At 42.1% G+C, this 20,294-nt stretch overlaps 1 protein-coding gene and 2 long non-coding RNA genes across 4 annotated transcripts; 2 read left to right on the plus strand and 1 right to left on the minus strand.

Annotated features, from left to right (window-relative positions):
- Positions 1 to 551: 551 nt before the first annotated feature.
- On the plus strand, positions 552 to 964 carry LOC103626571 (uncharacterized). The gene is made up of 3 exons (XR_553005.2): positions 552 to 643; positions 738 to 809; positions 909 to 964. It is a non-coding gene; the product is annotated as an uncharacterized lncRNA (long non-coding RNA).
- A 10,611-nt stretch (positions 965 to 11,575) lies between these two features.
- LOC109939931 (uncharacterized) lies at positions 11,576 to 12,047 on the plus strand. The gene is made up of 2 exons (XR_002262308.1): positions 11,576 to 11,761; positions 11,854 to 12,047. It is a non-coding gene; the product is annotated as an uncharacterized lncRNA (long non-coding RNA).
- Positions 12,048 to 15,145: 3,098 nt separating this feature from the next.
- LOC100274461 (Uncharacterized conserved protein (UCP030365)) lies at positions 15,146 to 18,659 on the minus strand. 2 transcript variants are annotated; one of them, XM_035967846.1, is made up of 8 exons: positions 18,424 to 18,659; positions 18,245 to 18,329; positions 17,438 to 17,617; positions 16,317 to 17,345; positions 16,148 to 16,210; positions 15,847 to 16,067; positions 15,572 to 15,675; positions 15,146 to 15,468 (listed from the first exon to the last, which is right to left on the minus strand). In XM_035967846.1, the coding sequence occupies exons 4-8, from the start codon at positions 17,281 to 17,283 to the stop codon at positions 15,354 to 15,356; spliced, it is 1,470 nt and encodes a 489-aa protein (XP_035823739.1). In that variant the 5' UTR covers positions 17,284 to 17,345; positions 17,438 to 17,617; positions 18,245 to 18,329; positions 18,424 to 18,659; the 3' UTR covers positions 15,146 to 15,353.
- Between the last annotated feature and the right edge of the window lie 1,635 nt (positions 18,660 to 20,294).

Here is a 20,294-nt window from a genome sequence, read left to right on the forward strand (position 1 = left end):
CGAGGCCATTGCGACGCGGTATGAGATAGTCAAATACTTCAACAGTTTGCTCCATGAAAAGCATGTCTACAAGATGCACAACGTATGGTTTGGTCTTAATCCGGGTGCATTTAATTTTCGACATCTAAATGGTACCATGGAGTTGTATTTCACCCACCAAACTGTCGTAGAGCCATACACTGTCCCAGTTCAAATGCCGCCATTTCCAAAACATATATTCTTGAACCTTGATGATATTGCCGAGCTGCCAAACAGGACTTTAGTTGGTAAGAATATATCGATCTACTAACCCTATTAAAAATTCCTTTACACAAAATTGAGTATTAATCCATATTTAAATGTGCTTTTTGTAGACGTTATGGCTATTGTCGTCCACTTGGATACAATCCATCGCACAATGTGGGGTACATTCAGGAAGATTGTTATAATGGATGCTAGGTATATTCCATTACTATATTACCAATATGATGTTAAATCTATTAGTACTAATAAATTCTTCGCAAAATCAATGGCACAAGGTGGTCTTTACATACCATTAAAGTTTGGGGCAATTTACTAAACAAAAATGCACTCCGTTGGGCGTTGGCTAATGAGAATTATAGCATCATAATTGGGACCATGTTTCGGCGGTTCAGAAAACAAGGTACAACATATGTTTACGCCTTGCTAACACATTATTCACTATTTTTTCTTTTATAATGATTCTTATATTCAATATATTAAATATGCTATTCTAGAGTGTCTCGAATCAACTGACCATACAACAATACACTTCAAACCGTTCCATCACAACACCCATTATTTTGAACGTAAGTATTTTCTAAGGTTACCTACATCACAATTATGTACTTGTTTTAATTATATTGTGAACTGAGTATACATGTGATTAAATGTTGCACTCATTGCAGCAATTCAAAAGGCTTTGGTGGCGCGGAACGATCGTCAGTTTGCCGTTAGATATCTTGACGACCAAAGGCGTAGATAGAGTCTGTAACTTTTGCAAATCTGAATTTTATGATGGAATACATGTACTGTTATTGATGCAACTTACATGTGTCAATATTTGTAAAACATTTTGTTCTACTGGGACATATCTCAATGAATAAGTGGACGATCAAATGGTTTAGCCCGTACGTTTTCCATTTACAACATTATATTGGTTTAATGTTGTGTCATTTTTGACATTCAAATCGTAACTTCGCTCGTGAAATAACGTCAAATGTACAGATCAAATCCGGAACAATTTTAATGTACATTCGGTATACCGAAGCCCATCTATAGGAGCTAGGCATGCTCCAGGAAGATATGACACATCACCAGAGTTATGCAAACAATTGCTTAGCGCGTCACCCATATCCATCTATGCAGTTCAAACTTGGAATATAATACACTATCTTATACAGACACCAACATCGTTCTCTTATCACCTCTCTCTAGGTCTTATCTCTTTACTCTCGGTTATGATGCTTGTTTCTATAACCTCTATTACCAAGGGCATCTTTTTTGATCTTCTATCCGCTTGGTTTATTGCAGTCATATCATTTCACCCTTAGTTCTTGCAGCATATTATTTTTATGCTCATGTTTTCTCGGGTACTGTTGTTGTTATAGATCAGATGGGACATAATGCCGATCGCAAACCATTCACAGACATCTCTAGCAATATCATTAGAGGTAAAGGTCAATACACAAACTGACCATACATCGTCGAAACGTAGTAAGTAGGGAACACTAATACACAAACTTACATTATAGGTGATCAAAATGAATTGCTCGGACCAATGCTCGATGCTAAGGAGCGTAAGCGAAAAAGGGATAGGGAAAGATATGCAGCGATGTCCGTTGAACAAAAGAACGAGAAGAATAGGAAGCGTCGTGAAGCACGTCAACGAAACAAGGGACACAATGTGATACCCAATGTGTCAGGAGGTGATGACAACTGTCCAATTTTAATTAATAAATCTACGCATAAACCTACAATTGGAAAGTAATTGTGTTCATATTTTATAGGTGACCAAAATGAACAGCTTAGGTTGTACAATCAGACACCAAGGCGGAAAGAGGGAAAGTTAGAGTACATAAGAAAACGTAGAGCACTACAAGCTAGCACTTTGAATCAGGGGTCCATCGCCATGGAGGTCCCAACATATACCTCTGAGGTTCTACACTCTACAGCAGATGTATTGGAACCTGATTCATCCTCTGATAACGCATGCGACTGGGTTATCCCTGAATACACCAGTACACCTTTCATGCCAGCTTCAACACAAACTGAGGATGTCGGTTCACCCGATATGTCTACTGAGCCACTCAAACGTAAACATCATGTTCGGCCTGGTGAAAGACAAGCTATCTTAGCCCGTCAAAACAAGAAATTTGAAGCAAACATTGCACGTAACGTGGCTACTTTGACTGAGGATACTATTAGTGACGTCGGACAAATGGATGATTCGACACAACCCGGTTCAACTATAGAGATCAACAACACTGGTAATTATACTAACCAATTGTAAATGGATCTTGCACGGCGACGATAAAATATAGTCCGACTAAACGTGTGTTTCCATCAGTACAATATAGGAATACACGCCAAAGTGCGATCGTGGCAACAAATGGGAGTGCACACATGGTCGAACAAAGAAGTGTGTTGGAGCAAAGCCAGTCGATCCCAAGGTTCATTTCCAATGGTAATTGTCAAAAATCTTTATTGAGGTTATATATTTTCTCAACCCTGAATGCCATGTCTTTTACTTGGATTGTATTTTCACGATCCAGTTGATGACGATGATGAGGGTGTCATATTCGGAGAGGATAATGATGAGAACGAGGGATATCTATTCGCTGGTAATTGTACTTATGTCAATTTCTATTCCTATAACAATGCGTATCTAAAATTCCAATGTCTTAATCGTTCTTTTCCAAAACAAATATCAGATGAGGACACTAACGATGACTTCGAGATAGATGGTACTCAAGATCAATCTGTTGTCACTGATGTGCCTGACCCGTACGACAAGGTCTACAGTAACATCCCTGAAGAAACACATATGCTGAAGCACGTTCCCGACTGTGGTTATTGCACTGCGAAGAAGTTTGAGTATGAGCCGCCTGGGTTTTGCTGTCGAGGTGGCAAGGTTGAGCTAGCCCCACTAGAGACCCCTCCCCAGCTCATGAGGTTGTGGGATAGTGCAGACTCTGATGCTAGGCACTTTCGTGATAACATCAGGTTTTTTAATGGCCATTTTTGTTTCACTTCCCTGTACTGTTGCCTCGACAGTATGACAACTAATATGAGAGATTCTGGTATATACACATTCCGTGCACAAGGCATGATGTACCATAATATCAAGTCATTCGGTAGTGAATGTGGGGCAGAGCACAAACATCTGGAGCTTTACTTTTACGATGATGATCCCAGTCTCGAGCATCGATACCGTAAGTGTCGTGAAGATCAGATTCAGAAAGACCAAGAGGTTATTAAACAGATAGTTGGCATACTTCGTGGAAATCCGTACTCTGAGCACCTTAGGAGCATGGGTCATGTTGAGAACCTTGCTGACTATCACATCGCATTGAACCTTGACCAGACGTTGAACCAGAAGACATATAACACACCTCTCACTTCGGAGGTGGCCGCTGTCTGGATCGAGGGGAGCGAACGGCGAGGCCAGTTCAGCAAGAGTGTTATGCTACATGGGAAGGATAGGTCAAGCCACGGCATCCGCTCATACCATGGATGCTACGATGCGCTATCATATCCACTGTTCTTCCCTAGAGGTGAGCTTGGATGGCATGCAAATATCCCAAAGGTTGGTGTATCCATGGGCGAAGTGGATGCATACCGGGCGACGCATAGGGCAAGTAATGGAAATGATGAAGATGCGGGTTAGTTGTTTTTTGTAATTTCTAAGTTGTTCACATTATTAAATATGTTTTCGGCATCACTAAATAATCGATTCTTGCGTATGCAGAACCTCCTACCCATCTATGTGTGTCCGTGCGTGATTACTACTGCTACAAATTTCAGATACGTCCAGGGGTATTCAATCCGATACTTCATGGTAAACGACTTTTCCAGCAGTTCGCGGTCGACACATACATTAAGATTGAGAGCTCCCGTTTAGATTTCATACGTAAGAACCAGGATCGGTTAAGGGCAGACCTATATCAGGGCTTGGTGGATAGCATGTTAGATGGAGATGTTAGAGGAGAGAAGGTTGGAAAGCGAACTGTGTTGTCACCGTCGTTTATTGGCGGTCCTCGTGACATGAGACGTCGATATATGGATGTTATGGCTCTGGTGCGGAAGTTTGGTAAACCAGACATCTTTCTTACCATGACATGTAACCCTAACTGGGATGAGATAAAGAGCGAGCTTTTACCTGGACAGACACCGCAGGATCGTCCTGATCTTGTAGTGTGTGTCTTTCATGCGAAACTACAGGAGCTAAAGCATAGGTTGACTAAACAGGATATACTCGGTAAAGTCCGAGCCTACGTCTATGTCGTGGAATTTCAGAAACGAGGTTTGCCACATGCCCATTTTCTACTCATCATGCAAAGGAAGTACAAGCTCACGTGCCCTGAACAGTATGACCTTTTGATCTCAGCTGAGATCCCGTCCAACAAGTACCCTGAACTGCGAAAGATGGTTATCAAGCATATGATGCATGGCCCGTGCGGGTCGCTAAACCCTAACTGCCCATGCACTAAGGGTCGTGCATCGTGCAAGCATCAATACCCCCGGCATTTCCATGAGGCAACCATGCAAGGGAAGGATTCATATCCTAATTACAGACGTCGTGATGATGGGCGTAAGGAAAAGGTTCGAGGATGTGAATTGGACAATAGATGGGTTGTCCCTTACAACCCTTACCTGCTTCGGCTCTTCAACTGTCACATCAATGTTGAGGCGTGTGGGAGCATCAAGGCTGTTAAGTACCTGTTCAAGTACATATACAAAGGCCATGATCGTGCGTCTGTTGTTATGAGAGATGCGAGTAAGGAAAATGGTGATGTAGATGAGATCCAGCAGTATAGAGATGCAAGGTGGGTGACTCCTCCGGAAGCCTTATGGAGGATATATGGATTTGAGCTTAGTCAGAACTCTCCATCTGTGATGCAGCTGCAACTCCATCTTCCAAACATGCACATGGTGACGTTTCACGAGCGACAAATGGTCGAGCGAGTCGTCAACCGTCCAGGTGCTGATAGGTCAATGATTACAGCATATTTTGAGGCGAATAAGCTGTACGAGGAGGCTCGGGGCATCCTGTATCGTGACTTCCCTGAGTGGTACACTTGGCAGCAGGGCAAAGTGTGGCAAAGGAGGAAACGGAATACGGGTGGACAAGTCGGTAGAATCGTCTCTGCTCTACCATCTGAGGGGGAGCGCTTCTATCTTCGGCTCCTCCTAAATCATGTTACTGGTGCTACCTCCTATGTGGATCTAAGGACAGTAGACGGTGACACACTACCATCGTTTCGTGAGGCAGCACAAAGAAGGGGATTACTTGAAGCAGACAACACAATAGATGAGTGTCTCAATGAAGCTGCTCTTTACCAAATGCCATCCGCGCTACGGAGGTTGTTTGCAACGATACTGGTTTTCTGCGAGCCGAATGATGTGGCCGAATTGTGGCAGAGACACCTTGACACAATGTCCGAGGATTATCATCGTATTACTCAGAGTAAACGCCATTTGCAGCAGATGGTCTTGATTGACATTAGAAACATGTTGCAGTCAATGGGTAAAGACATAAAGACATTCCCTCTACCTGCTATCATCGATAGATATGACGATTCACAAGGTATTGATAGAGAGATTTACGAGGAGGAAATTATCGAGGCGACGGCAGAAGATGTTGCTTTGCAAGAAACCCTAAATGAGGAGCAGAAGTCTGCCTATGAAAAGATCTTATCTGTTGTTGACACCAGTAATGGCGGTGTGTTCTTTGTGGATGGGCCTGGTGGTACTGGAAAGACTTATCTGTATAAGGCATTGCTTGCGGTGCTACGTAGTCAGGACAAGATTGCAGTTGCAACAGCTACATCTGGGGTTGCGGCTTCCATAATGCCTGGTGGGAGAACTGCCCATTCACGCTTCAAGATACCACTTACTATTGATGATGGTGCTATATGTACCTTCACGAAACAAAGTGGGACATCAAAGTTGCTACAGAAAGCGTCGCTCATTATTTGGGACGAGGCATCAATGGCTAAGAGACAATCAATTGAAGCGTTGGACAACAGCATGCGTGATATCATGGGACGCCCTGATCTGCCCTTTGGTGGGAAGACTATTGTGTTTGGTGGAGATTTCAGACAAGTACTCCCTGTTGTACGTAAAGGGTCAAGGGCTCAGATAGTTGCTGCCTCTCTACGGAGTTCTTACCTATGGGAATCAATGAGCCACCTAAAGCTTGTTCGCAACATGAGAGCAAAGAGCGACCCATGGTTTGCAGAATATTTGTTGCGTGTCGGTGGTGGAACTGAGGAAGTGAACAACGATGGTGATGTTCGTCTTCCAGATGAGGTATGTGTGCCATATACCGGTGATGACCGCGACCTTGACAGATTGATAGATGACATTTACCCCAGTCTAAACGAAAACATGTCTAATACAAGCTACATCACTTCAAGAGCAATATTGACTACTCGGAACGACTGGGTTGATATGATAAATATGAGGATGATCGATCGTTTTCAACGGGAGCAGATGATGTACCATAGCTTTGACACCGCGGTGGACGATCCTAATAACTATTATCCATCGGAATTCCTAAACACGCTGACTCCTAATGGACTACCCCCGCACATTCTGAAGCTCAAAATTGGGTGCCCAGTCATGTTGCTTAGGAATATAGACCCTGCTAACGGTCTTTGCAACGGTACACGGCTGGTGGTACGTGGTTTCCAAAAAAATAGTATCGATGCTGAAATTGTCCTTGGTCAGCATGCTGGAATGCGGGTTTTCTTGCCTCGTATACCCCTGTGCCCTTCTGATGACGAGATGTTCCCTTTCCATTTTAAAAGGAAGCAGTTTCCGGTAAGACTAAGTTTCGCCATGACTGTTAACAAGTCCCAGGGACAGACGATTCCTAATGTTGCTGTGTACTTGCCTGAACCAGTATTCTCTCATGGCCAGCTATATGTTGCTCTCTCAAGGGCCACAACTCGATTGAATGTGAAGGTACTTGTAATTCCAGTCACTGATGATAAAATGAATAAGGGGGTGGAAAAGAAGTCAACAATAAATGGCGTAACATACACAAAGAATATTGTCTATAAGGAGGTCCTTACGCCGTAGCTGTACTGTGAATTTATTTCTGTTGGTATAATGTCTGTGAACTCGGCCAACACTGTATGTGAACACTATATTTCTAAAGATGTGTGTGCTGGTATCGGATGTCGTGAGCATCTTGTAGAACATGTGCGCGTTCGTGCGAGCAAAAAAAATCTCTTGGCCTGATCTATTTTTTCTGTTTGATTTAAATCAAGGACTTCATTAAGTGCACTCTTTATCTCTAGAACTTCAAAGTCATCCCAATTGAATTGCTCACAATCTGAATCCAAACTGTTTTCTTGACTTCTGTTTGAAATCTGGGGAAACAATCTTCTCCTTTTCAAACAGAAATGGTCAGTTGCTAGCATGTAGAGTCTGAAATTCCAAACCTTATATCAAGGTCCTCTGAGCGCTGAACTGCCTCCTTCGCTGCGTTAACAGCTTGATTGGTCATTCCGAGAGTTGAAGAGAAACGCCTCTGCAATTTTTATCAGTTTATAAGCTAGCAACTGAATAATTTTCTTGAAGATTTCAGTTGCTCGGTCCTTGAAGAGTAAAGACAAAATCAAATAATTACTACATAGCAGTAATTTACCTGAATTAAGTTATGAGGTATTCAGGAAAGTGTTAAACGTGTAATCTATCTTCAAAAAGAGAAGAAATGCTACCATGTAGAACATGGACCCTACTCTCAGGGTATGTTTGAAATGTAGGAAAGAGGAATACATGAACTGCATTTTCAGAATTGGACTGCTCGGTTCTGTCTGCTCGGTTTTCAGAAACATACAGGAACTGCATTTTCAGAATCTTGCTACTTCAGAAATTACTGACCAGGGACTAACTGCAGCTAACTGAACTAGGACTAGGGAAAAACTGAAGATAACTGAACTGAAGCTAACACGATTAGACTAGGACTAACTGAAGCTAACTAAAAATAACTGAAGCCAACTGAATTGGACTGAAGCAGCCATACCAAACTGAAATTGCAGATGTGCTAGAACTGGCAGCTGTCTGAAAATCTGGCAGCCATACCAAACTGGGCTTCTGAAAACACTGATATCGCCAACTGCATTTTCACTAGCACATCTGCAGCTGTAGCAAACTAGCACAACTTCCATTTGCATTTGCATCTGCATTTTCACAAGCAAGCTAGCACATGTGCATTTGCATTTTCACTAGCAGACTAGCACAACTGCCATACCTGAAAATCAGTGAGAGCTGCCAGCTCCCAGCTCTCCATCGTGGGGTTCACCGCAATGCACTATAAATAAGATATAAATAAAGCCTTTAAGCTTGTTAATGGTCATGATCATAGTACCATACCAAATTCCAAGGAATTGAAGACATAAGATATACATGGGCTCCAGCACTATGCATGCACTGATATAAACATATAGAGGAAAACAAGGACTGATATAAACACATGGATACAAGAGAACTTAACATCGAGTACAATGTGGCAATAACAATAGTTACACTAGGATTTTAATAGAACAGCATTTTGAACAACTTGAGATCAATGGGCAAACCTAGATAACCTAAGGTGGTGCAAATGCAACATACATACCATATAACTCACCATCTATACTAACTCAATCTACACATCTAATAGGCAATGTAAGCTATCAGCACTCTTTGCACACAGATAACATGCAAGATGCATACTGAAATCACCAAAGCACATACAAGGAGAAGATAAGTCTAAGCAGACAGACCTGGAGTATAGGTGGCAGGAGCTTTGCCTTGCATTCAAGTTGGGGGAAACATAATGCTTGATTAGAATTGATATATCCGGGCTGCAAAACGAGCTATTGCTGGCTTGCCACAAAACATGAAGCAGTTATCTGGACATGGTGTGTTTGATGTCGTGTGCGTTACGTGCATTAGCTAACTGGACAGGCCTGCAATGTAAGACAAGGTACCATTTCATCAGAATCAAACACTCCACATAATTTGACATGATCAAGGCATTAGTAATTAGATGCCCATATCTTTATGTCTTGCATTATTGTCTCATAGAGGGACGTTTCTCTATTATTGTTTGTAATTTGGTATCTCCGTTTTTTAATGCTTGAAATGCAATTTCTTCAGGTGTAGGGTTTCACAATAGAGTAGTTATTTTCTTCATGAATGTTTCACTTTCCTGTGTACTGAGAAACCTCTATTATTGGGGCTTATGTTTGTGATTTTAGATTCGAGACCGGTTGTGATAAAAAAAATTAGCTTATGGCATTTATGGGTGACAGATATTACCATACCTTTCAGTATTAGACAATATCTCAAACCTAAGAGGCTAAGACTACTTTGCTTTACTCGTAAAACTCACGCCCCTTGAGTCACTCCCTCATTCTGTAGAGGCACTTTCTAAGTAGCAAACTTGTGTGAGCTCAAATTTTGCTCTTCCATGTTGTGCAAGAAGTTCAAACAATATATGTTTTCTTAAAATTTGAGTTATTCAAATATATTGAGACGAGGTGTGTTGATACTTCCCTACAAATAAATGTGTTTCTCTTTGCTGAGGAGTTCATTTTGAGTCTTCATCAGCTATGTTACAGTATCAAGAGTCTCAAAACTTATATGTCAGTATGCTGATTCTTATCTACCAACGATGATTCTTCATATAGAGGTCAGCTTCCTTGATGAATAGTCCATCACCTGTCTACCGCAATCTGGTTGGCATATTTTGATATGTCGGTCAGTGCATTCTTAGTGCTTTGCACATAAAAGAGGTTACTAAAGAACCTATTGTTAACCACACCTTCATCTGTTTTAATGTGCCAATTTGAGGTGTGCTCTCTATAAATAAAAAATATTCATTGCACAATGTGAAAACTTTGTGACCCATATTCCACACTCCACTACTCCAGTGACTCTTATCCATGACCTTGGCGGTTTCCAAACTGAAATTGCAGATTATGCAGAAGCAGCAGCTCCCAGCTCTCCATCGCGGGGTTCACCGCAGCAGCCATGCCCCCATCCAAAAAATATTCATTGCACAATGTGAAAACTTTGTGACCCATATTCCACACTCCACTACTCCAGTGACTCTTATCCATGACCTTGGCGGTTTCCAAACTGAAATTGCAGATTATGCAGAAGCAGCAGCTCCCAGCTCTCCATTGCGGGGTTCACCGCAGCAGCCATGCCCCCATCCAAGGACGAGATCACCAGACTTTGTGCGTGAGAGCTGCCAGAAGATAGCATAGTTCCAACTGGTACCGTGCAAACAACCCAAACCACTCGCTCACTGGCCCGTCCGCCTCAGGGCGGATCAACATAGAACCAAATGTTCCAATGCAAAAACATAAAACTCATTGTTTATCTTATGAACTGTTTGTCAGAGAGCTCTCAAAGAAAGCACAGAAAGCAAACAACATCTGGTGGAGGCTGAGCGGACTGCTGGGTGACCGGAACCGGCAGGTCATGTACCTACTGCTCCCTGCTCCAGGCGCTGTTCACAGTGGCAACAATGGCCCTGACGGTCCCTATATTCCTGTCCTACCGGATGCACGTGGTGTTCCTGATACTCAAGGTGTGCGCCTCGACATGGAACGGTGGTAGCTTCATCTTGGAGGTGATGCCTCGACAAGTAGAACGGAAGCAGCAGAAGAAACTGGGCATGAAGCCCATCGAACAGGGGAGCCTATATTCCTGTCCGTTGACGTCTTTTTCATCAAGAGGCAGAATTCACAATCAATGACAGTCATGGTCTTTATTATGCATACCAAGATCACGAACATTCCAAGGAAAATCAGATAGAACGAATCTCTCAGGACCCGGGATAATCTTATGAACAAAGTCCACACTCCAGGGTAATGCGTACTGCCCGTAATAAACAACTCAAATTCAAAGTGGGGGGGCTGAAATGCAGCTCCTAGCCACAGAAGAAAGCCGCAACCGCACCGCACATGTTTTATCGCCCACTGTTTAAAAATAGTACTCGCCTGCCACTTCAAAAGCAAAAGTACACAAGCTGGACCACCACTCAGGTTTCAGAATGTCAGTTAAGAAATTGGTTGCATCTTGCATGGGGGGGGCTTCAGATTAGATAAAAGTTTCACGTCCAGGACCTCCCTCCCTCCCGGGCACAAGAAAGTTGTGCAGCTCCTGGTGGTGTGGGCATCTGGACCACGGTATATAATGGTTCCCAACAGATACATGCCAGTACGGCGGCCTACCAGCATGTTGGGACACTGAGGAGCACTTGATAAAGTCTGCAAATCAGTGTGGAGATCTCACACTAATGCATGTAAAATTGTTTAGCTGGTTATAGTAGAAACATTTGAATCGTGTATCAAATAATACATAGTAACAATGATTATAGGTTTTTGTCTCCTGTGGATGGAATCTAAAGAGGAAAATGTTGCACTTACAATCATCCAAAGAGATAATACAAAGTCTATAGATGAATCTCTACTAATGTCCTTGTCTCATAACAAGCCAAAAAAATCGGTGACTACTACAATAGTTCCGAAAGGTATGATAACTTCCATACTATCGTCTGCATCAATTTGTATTGTTTTTATTGGAAGTGATTCATGTTTGATCTCATGACTGTTTCGTTCGTAGATTATATTTGCACGCAGGGTGATCTTGCACTCATCGATTGGATTAAAGAAATCCCTTGTGAACCAAGGGTAGAAGTCGTGCTTATTGATGATGCTTTTGTGGAAAGGAAGTGGATGGAATGCCTATTTCAACCGGACGCATATCTAGGTGATGAGGTAATTCATGATAATTCAACTAGCTAGGAGCACCACACTTCCAAGATACTCACCCTGGTATTTTAAACCATAACTTACATACTTGCAGGTGATAGACTGTTACATAAATTTAATAAAAGCTCAAGAGCATCTAAAATGTTGATCTGGAGGTCGTGTACATATAGAAAATGCTTTTCAGTTCAACTTTCTAAAGCGAGACGGTGATGCTGAAACTAAAACAGATGAGTTATATCCAAGTAAAGACATGGCACAAATATCTAGCGCTGAAAGAAGAGTTTTACTTTATCTAGACCATGACATGGTAAATACGAGATTGCAATCTACACGGTTAGTGTTTACATGTATTATTATGCAATATTTATAATTGACTTGTAGGTGTTTATTCCAATAAATATCCGAGAAATGCACTGGTATCTTGCTGTGATCAATGCAAGAAATATGGAGATACAAGTGCTCGACTCACTTGGTACATCATCCGGTCGCAATGACCTCATTGACACTGTGAGTTTATACAAACTCAACAATTACGAATCCCTTATTAACTTAAACTCTCATCTTCTAATTCTATGTTTTTATAATAATAATAAAGATAAAAGGACTCCAAAGACAAATTGATATGGTATCTCAACGTAAGGAGTTAAAAGATCATAGGTGGCCAGACCTCCGAGTTGCTTCTTGGCCACTTAAAGAAATAGAAATGGAATATGCAAAGCAAACAGATAGGTACACCATATATTCTTATGTGTTGCTATTAATATTCATTGCTGTTAATCTTGACATTTTATCATCTGGTTGATGTAGCTCCTCGTGTGGCCTCTTTCTACTAAACTATATCGAGTACTGGACAGGGGATGAACTATCTGATAATTTTACCCAGGTATATTATTACTACTATGACATTACATGTGGCTATAACATGAATATATGTTTGCTGTCTTCTGTTATTATTATGTCAATCCAATTGATACATATAATTGCTAAATAAATTGTTTCTTATTTGCAGGACGACATGTCACACTTTAGGAAAAAATTGGCTGCTATATTACTATCCTCAGATATAAACAAGAGAAAGGGGTGTCCGTTATACAAGTATGACAAAGAAGTCGATGTTGGATGCTCCTCTGATGTTCAGATATTAGATAGTCCCACAAATCCTAAGAAGAGGAAACTACCTTGTGTATCTGAAGAAAACGAAGTATTGATGGAAGATGGTGATGGCCCCATCACTCAAGCAGACTTAGAAAGGTGGTTTGTTCATGATTGGGATAAAAGAACTCCTATAAAAATCCCGACCGATGAGTGCACTAATGAGTTTTTACTGAGTGGCCTTTCCACAAAGGACATGCCAGTGACCAAAGCTGATTTAATAGATGTTCTATGTGATTACATCATGACAATCCAAGATGATACGACATTAGAGTAAGTGCTCATTGTTTTATCTATTTTATATGTACCAACTACGTAAAGTTTTGATATATACTTTTGTCATGTTGCATTACAGGATGACATGGGTGCGAAGTTTCAACCCTTTTAAGATAGAAATATCTGTCAAAGACCTGCAAAACGTATTAAGGGTAAATCTAGATATGACTCTAAAATGTTTTGACATGGCTGTTCGATTGTTGGCAATTAAAGAGTCACATATGTCGAAAGATGAAATGATAAAGGATAAAAAACATTATATGGACATGCGCTTCTGGGTAAGTTTGTTTCCAATCAATAATGTAGTAATATATTGTATCTATACATATAATCCTAATGTGGACATGTATATATATTTATCTAGAGAATGGTTGGTTTTGGTAAACTTGCAAAGTACCATCAGGATCCTACAGCAGAAGAGTTAGCCAAAACACTCGACTGTTGGCCTTCATTGAACTATTATATCACTGGTTGTAAATATGTAAGTATGTGTTCATTTCGAATGTATTTATAAAAGGCACTCCGTTGCAATCCTAATGACTGGTATTTTGTAGGTTCTTATGCCATGGAAATTAAACGGATGCTACGCACTTTTCATAATCGATCATGGTAAAAAGCACGTAACTTTTATGGACTTTACACCCACTGAAGATTGGTGTAAACACATGCCATACAAGAGGTTTGCAGAAGCCATTATCATGGCCTCTAAGAAATATAAGATTGCCTACAATAAGAAACGTTCTGGATGGGCACATGATATTTTTAAGTGGGAACATACAATTCGGTCTGGTCTTCCATTGGACTTAAAAGGGTATTTTCTTAATACCATGTTCTCAACAGTTTAAATTTTTTCTATGATAACCATTGTATATAATATAGTTGGCCAAACATTATTCTGTAGGGTTAATACAAGCTACTTCGTTCTACAAGCTATGGTCATGTGGGGGAGTGGTAGACGAATGGAATTTAATAGGGTGAGTGGAGTACGTTTGGTTCATGTTCAAACATACATTTCAGTTACATAATATAAATTTGACGTATTGTTCTCTTATGTCTTTGTGTGTAGGATACAAAGATTCTTCGAAGGAACTTTGTAATTGATCTATTAAGTTACGAGGAGAATTCATGCCGCTATGCTATCCCTCCAAACATACAACAACGACTTATCAGTATCGCTAAAAAAGATTAAATTAATGTACGGTTGTCGACATATTTGACTATTATTAGAAATTGTAAGACAAGTTGATTCGTTCAAAACCGATGGTGCATCAACAATATGCGTGTAGAACTACATATTTTTCATGTCTTCTTTTTCTCGTGTATTATTTTTCAAGTCCGAAGAACATCTGCCATGATATACACTTTCTTGTGCAGACCACTTTTTTGTGTGCTTGCAATTGCAACTATATTGCCTTTTCGTCCTGTGGAGAGGTTAGTCCACCTAATGTTTTCAGGTCCCAGTGAATGCACAGGCAGTGGCTTTGTTTTCTTTCCTAAACATTATAACACATTTGTAACCTTTTTCTATAATATTATACCATATTTGTACATGAGTTATTGTGATATTTTATCTTCCCGTTGCAACGCACGGGCATCCACCTAGTATGCTATATAAGCCTGGTTGCTAATCTATGCGTTGCTAATCTATGCAGGCAACCAATCGTGCCCTTCGCACCTGTTCCGAGATCTCATCGCTACTACTACTACCATGTTCGTGTATAAAAAGAATGTGTTCTTTCACGGGCCCGTGAAATCGTAGGACGGTGACAACATACATCAAGTTTCTTCCTCGTTACATGACTCGCCGCTAGTGTATGGACAAGGGGTCACAATTCACAAAGACTGAAGGTAATAAAAGAGGCCTAACTTTTGAGGTAAAAATCAGCAAAAGCAAGAAACTAAACTACAACTACAAGTGTGAGGTCAGAAGCAAGGCACGTTCTCCGTTCTCATGGCCATGTTGCAGGTCGAGTAGATTGATGCGGCGGCAGCTTGCACCGCCCACTCACTCTCAGAAATATCTGGGTTCTTCAGCTTCCTGTTGACATATTTCAGTTAGACACTTGCTCAAGCATTGAGTGGAATGGATAAAGCAAGGAAAGGCAAACCAATTTTCGGTCAAAATGTCATGATGAACTAACCATAGCTCAGGAATAGGTCCTAGCAGAGGAGCTTCACAGCTCATGTGTTTGAGGCCTTTATCACAATTCGATTGCATTTCTTGCACTTGCTTCAACCGGTTCTCCTGCAACAAGTATTAGGCAATCAGGTACTCAGGTAGTTCATGTATATACTCTATGAGCATATACATTATACAAGTAATATGAATAGGGCTATGTACCAACTACCAACACAAACAATGACGGATGGCATAGTCCTTTCCTACAACACAAACTAATCCAACCGGTAAACTCACCAGCTGTTTCCCTTCCTCCTGAAGTGCTCGGTCCATCTGGACAAACAGAGACCTCCATCGTGCCACATGCGCTTCTGAAACTGCTTTTTCAGTACATCCAGCATCACACGTATTTGCAATGGATGATTCATTCTCTTGGTTAGATGAAAATTCTGTCGAGATTAGGTAAGGCAATTCTGTATGAAGAGCATTTCTGACTCTCTTCCTGCTGCGCTTTAAAGCTTCAAGAAAAACAAAAAAAAGTGTTAAGTACAATGCATGAGTACAACATTCAAATTTACATCAGATTTCAGAATTATACCAGCAAGGCGTCCCCTGATGTCCTGATGCAGTAATTCCAACCACTGAGAAGCAACAGAGGCCGCTGATCATCAGAATAGCAAGAAAAAGTATTGAGACAGATATTTCCATAAGTAGTACCCAATGCAAATTTAGACAGAATGGTTTATTAAATAAGCAAGGAAGGATACCTTTTACTGACAGTACAGTCATGTAATCATGATTAGTTGCTGGATCATCAGCTGATGTACTGCAGGCCCTGTCTGAAGACATAGTGACTGCTGATGAGAGTTGCAGTTTGAGCCTATCGCCGTCCTGTGCAAGGAACTGTGATGTGGTAGGCAGTGCTTGGTGAAACACCGCATTATTGTCTTTCATCAACATATGGCACTTCTTGAAACCAGCACCATATTTCTCATCCTGAATTCCCTCACTGGCTTCTCTCCCTCTTCCACCTGTTTGACTAGTAAATGCAGGCTGCTTCTCATTCTCAAGCCTCTCAGAGTGTACCATAGCCTTTATTATGGAGTAAACTTGCTTGCTATTTCTCACATGGTTAATGATTCCAGGGTTTAGCCCAGATAATAGGCCACTAGGAGCAGCAACCTTAACAGACTTGTTAGCCTGGCCATGCTGTGTGGAAGTGCTCCTTTTGAATTCATCATCTTTTTTCCTTTTCGGGGGCCGACCACGTGGCCTAGGCACCACTGCATTTCCATGAGACGAAGAAAGAAAGCCATTCCGCTTCATTTCTCTCCATTTCCTGTGTGACTCACTTTCTGCTGTAGCAGCAGTAGTGCTGCCACATTCCGATGGATCACTGACTTTCGACTGTCCCAGCTTCTTGTAAGGGAAGAAAGGGTTAAGCTCTGCTGCATCAGAACTATCTACTGTGTTAAGGTCCAACCCAAGACGTGCAACACTCATCCTATTGTCAACATGTTCTGGATCAGGCTTAGGTTGGCGAACTGTTCCGATGTTCTCTTTACAGCATGGCAAGGACTCACTGCCATGCAGCTTCTCCATTGATTCTGCACTGGAATCACGGCCCAAGGTCAGACAAGGAGTTTCTGACTGAAGTGCCCCAATCTGGGGTAATAAAGACACTCTAGCTCCACACTGGGTGACACCTTCAGCAGTCAACTGAGAAACATCCATGGTACATGTGTGCAAATATGCTTCTGCTTGACCTGAAGATTCCAGAATTCCAGCCCTCGGATCTACAGGATAAAGTTATTTGAGCACAAATTAAAAAAACAATTGACTTATCAGACAAAAGAAACATGCATTTTCCATTTCGAATTTGACTCACATAGATATTATGACACGGGCAGTGCATAACAGTGTTCCAATACTTTGAGTGTAGACCGAGTTCTTACTAGTTGAAACTTGACTAGTATGTAACAGATGTGACATGTGAGTTCCTAGATAATGTTGGACTCCTAAGAAGTGCTGCAGAGTGTGCAACAAGTCCTAGCAAGACCTCAGCTATCTGTAGAAGAGCAAATCAAAATTGTAAGAAAAACACAATTCTCCGGAGCATGTATCTTACGCATCTAAGGGCCTGTTTGGAAGCATTCAGTTTTTAAGAAACTGGTTTATGGAAATTCAAGTGGTTCCAAACATACCAGTTTATACCTCAGTTTATAGAAATTGGATTCTTAGTTTCTTAAAAACCAAGAAGCTGGCCTCTACTAGCTAAAAGATAAAAACTGGTTTCTTAAAAACTGAGTTGCTTCCAAACAGGATTTTACTAGTGAAAATCTGAATGTCTTGACACTGAAAGGGTGTGCATGCTGTTCACTAATAACAGCGCTAGATGGAAGCTACAGCCAATAGAACCAGCTACAGACTCACGACAGTTTCTAGAGGAGAACGTGGGTGTGCTAGCATGCTTAGATCTGTCGCACGTAGCACTATGGTACCGCACCGTGGCATTCTCGAACTCTCGTGCTACTATCGAGCGCGCAACTGCTCATAATTCAAGAACAACGACAACCCCACCAATGACACCAGATTCTCCTCCTGTCCTCCAGTTCATTCCGGCTTAAAAGCATAGGGGGCAAAGCACGGATCGGGACGAACGCGCGAGAAACGTCAAGAAATGCGGTGTCCTTACCTCCCAGTCCAGCGCCCGCGAGCCGCGACGCGCTCCCCTCCGCCGCTGCGGCGCCGCTGCACGCCCCTCCTCTCCTGTCCAATTCCTGCACGAACAGTTACCAAGACCGCGTCAGCGCATCCGAAGCCCCCCAGAGCAAGGACCGAGCGAGCAGAGGGCGGGCGACGGGGCCCACCGACCTCGCGCGGCGGTGCGGCACCCGATCCGGCGGGATCCGTGGCCACGCGCGGCCCCGCTGGGTCCATCGGGGAGGCCGGCAACGATGGACGCCGAGCACGGGCGGAGGCGCTGGGGGAGCCGGACGCGGGATCCGGGATTCGGGCGCCGCCTAGGGTTTTTGAGCGGGGTGGAGCGGAGCGGGGGAGAGACGGGAAGGATGAGAAGAGACGCGACTATCCTGCGCGGTTTTGAAATGGACGATGGCTGTGGTGGGGACGTGGGGAGAAATTTGGATTTCTGCAGTTATGAAACTTGGTGTTGTTTGGTTCACGAAATGTAACCTAAAGGATAATGGTTTACACTCGATTACCGGCGGTAACAAGTTTGAATAGTCCGGTATCAATTTTTAATATGGTATCTGATTACGGTTGGATTAAAACAAACATGATTTAACGTTATCACTTACCCATTACGTTACAAATATGTGAACCAAACGGTACCCTTATTCCTCCGAATACCATTATGTGAACGTGTTTCGCTAATAGATTATTCTCAAACATATACTTACAGATAAAATGTTATTAGAAGCAATGATTTCAAGTCGTCCGACTAATCGCGATTAATCGTGATTAGTCGGGTTGCTCGGTAATTAGTACACGATTTGCTGGACGACTCGACCAGACAACCTAGTCGTCCGACTAATCGTCGACTAGGGCGACTAGTCGTCCGACTTATGTGTCCTGGTCGTCCCGGCTAGGGTTTAGTTATTGGGCCTTTTTTAGCCCATCTACAGTCACTTCACGTCTCCTCTCTCGTATTATAACCTACCCGCCAACAGTCTCTGGCTCTCTGTACGTCTCCTCTCCTCTCTTGCACCGCCCCTGCAGTCCTGGACTTTGATTGCCGACGGCTACATCACCCTGCGTCCCTGCCCCTTCTCCTGGAGTCCTGCAGCCTGCTGCACTACTGCAGTCTCTAATTTATATAATGTATGCACTACTGCAGTCTCTAATTTATATAATGTATACATGTATATTTATATATATACCTATATAAGTATAGCTACTAGTGTAGGACGACTAGGGGCCGACTAGGACCGACTAGGAGTCGACTAGTCGCCCTAGTCATCGCCTAATCGCGACTAGTCGCCTGGTCGGTCCCAGGGTTCGACTAGGCGACTTGAAATCATTGATTAGAAGGTTATTTATAACATAACTTTATTTTAGCTATTAACTGAACACTTTTACTATTGGATTAAAAACGTCGCTCAGCTTTTGTTAACTCAACTTTACTCCAACCATTTAGGAAACTCACGCGGGCTCCAGCAAGAGCCTCTAAAGCCTCCTGTACTCTAAACATAGAGGACGAAACGGTTCTCTACGCTCTCTAGCAACGTCCTCTAAACGGTCCTCTAAATTTAGAGGACGCTGTTGGATTCTCTATATATAGAGTTTCTCTAAACGGTTCTCTATACATTTGAATACTTTAAATAACCGTTTTAGCAAAACTAAAACATGTACAATACATTTAAGATTATGACAAATATGTATGTACAAAAATAAAAAATAAAAAATGTCTCTAATATATGTATTTGCGTATAGAGGACGTGATTTAGAGAACGTTGTTGGAGAGGAAGGAGATATAGAGGATAAAATCTTTTAGAGTAGACTGTAAAAGACGGATATAGATGATGGATATAGAGGACGTTGCTGGAGACAGTCTCAGGCTGTCTCCAGCTGCACGCGCTAAAGCAACCTGTACGCTAAATTTAGAGGACATGGTGCTCCTGTATGCCTCCAGCAAGGAACACTATAGAGTACGCTAAAATTTAGAGTATGTGTTGGAGCCGCTACATCTAGAGAATCACTATTCGTCCGCTATCGGCGCGTTA

Source organism: Zea mays, chromosome 5 (assembly GCF_902167145.1).
Source record: "Zea mays cultivar B73 chromosome 5, Zm-B73-REFERENCE-NAM-5.0, whole genome shotgun sequence".
In the NCBI taxonomy this organism is placed as follows: Eukaryota; Viridiplantae; Streptophyta; class Magnoliopsida; order Poales; family Poaceae; genus Zea; species Zea mays.

Bases quoted from the DNA above. Each gene is read 5' to 3' on its own strand.
- LOC100274461 (XM_035967846.1), bottom strand. From the start codon at position 17,283: ATGGATGTTTCTCAGTTGACTGCTGAAGGTGTCACCCAGTGTGGAGCT. The intron at 16,068-16,147 runs GTATAATTCTGA...TTTTTCTTGAAG, and splicing joins CATCAGGGGACGCCTTGCTG to CTTTAAAGCGCAGCAGGAAG. The intron at 15,469-15,571 runs GTTAGTTCATCA...ATATGTCAACAG, and splicing joins GGACCTATTCCTGAGCTATG to GAAGCTGAAGAACCCAGATA.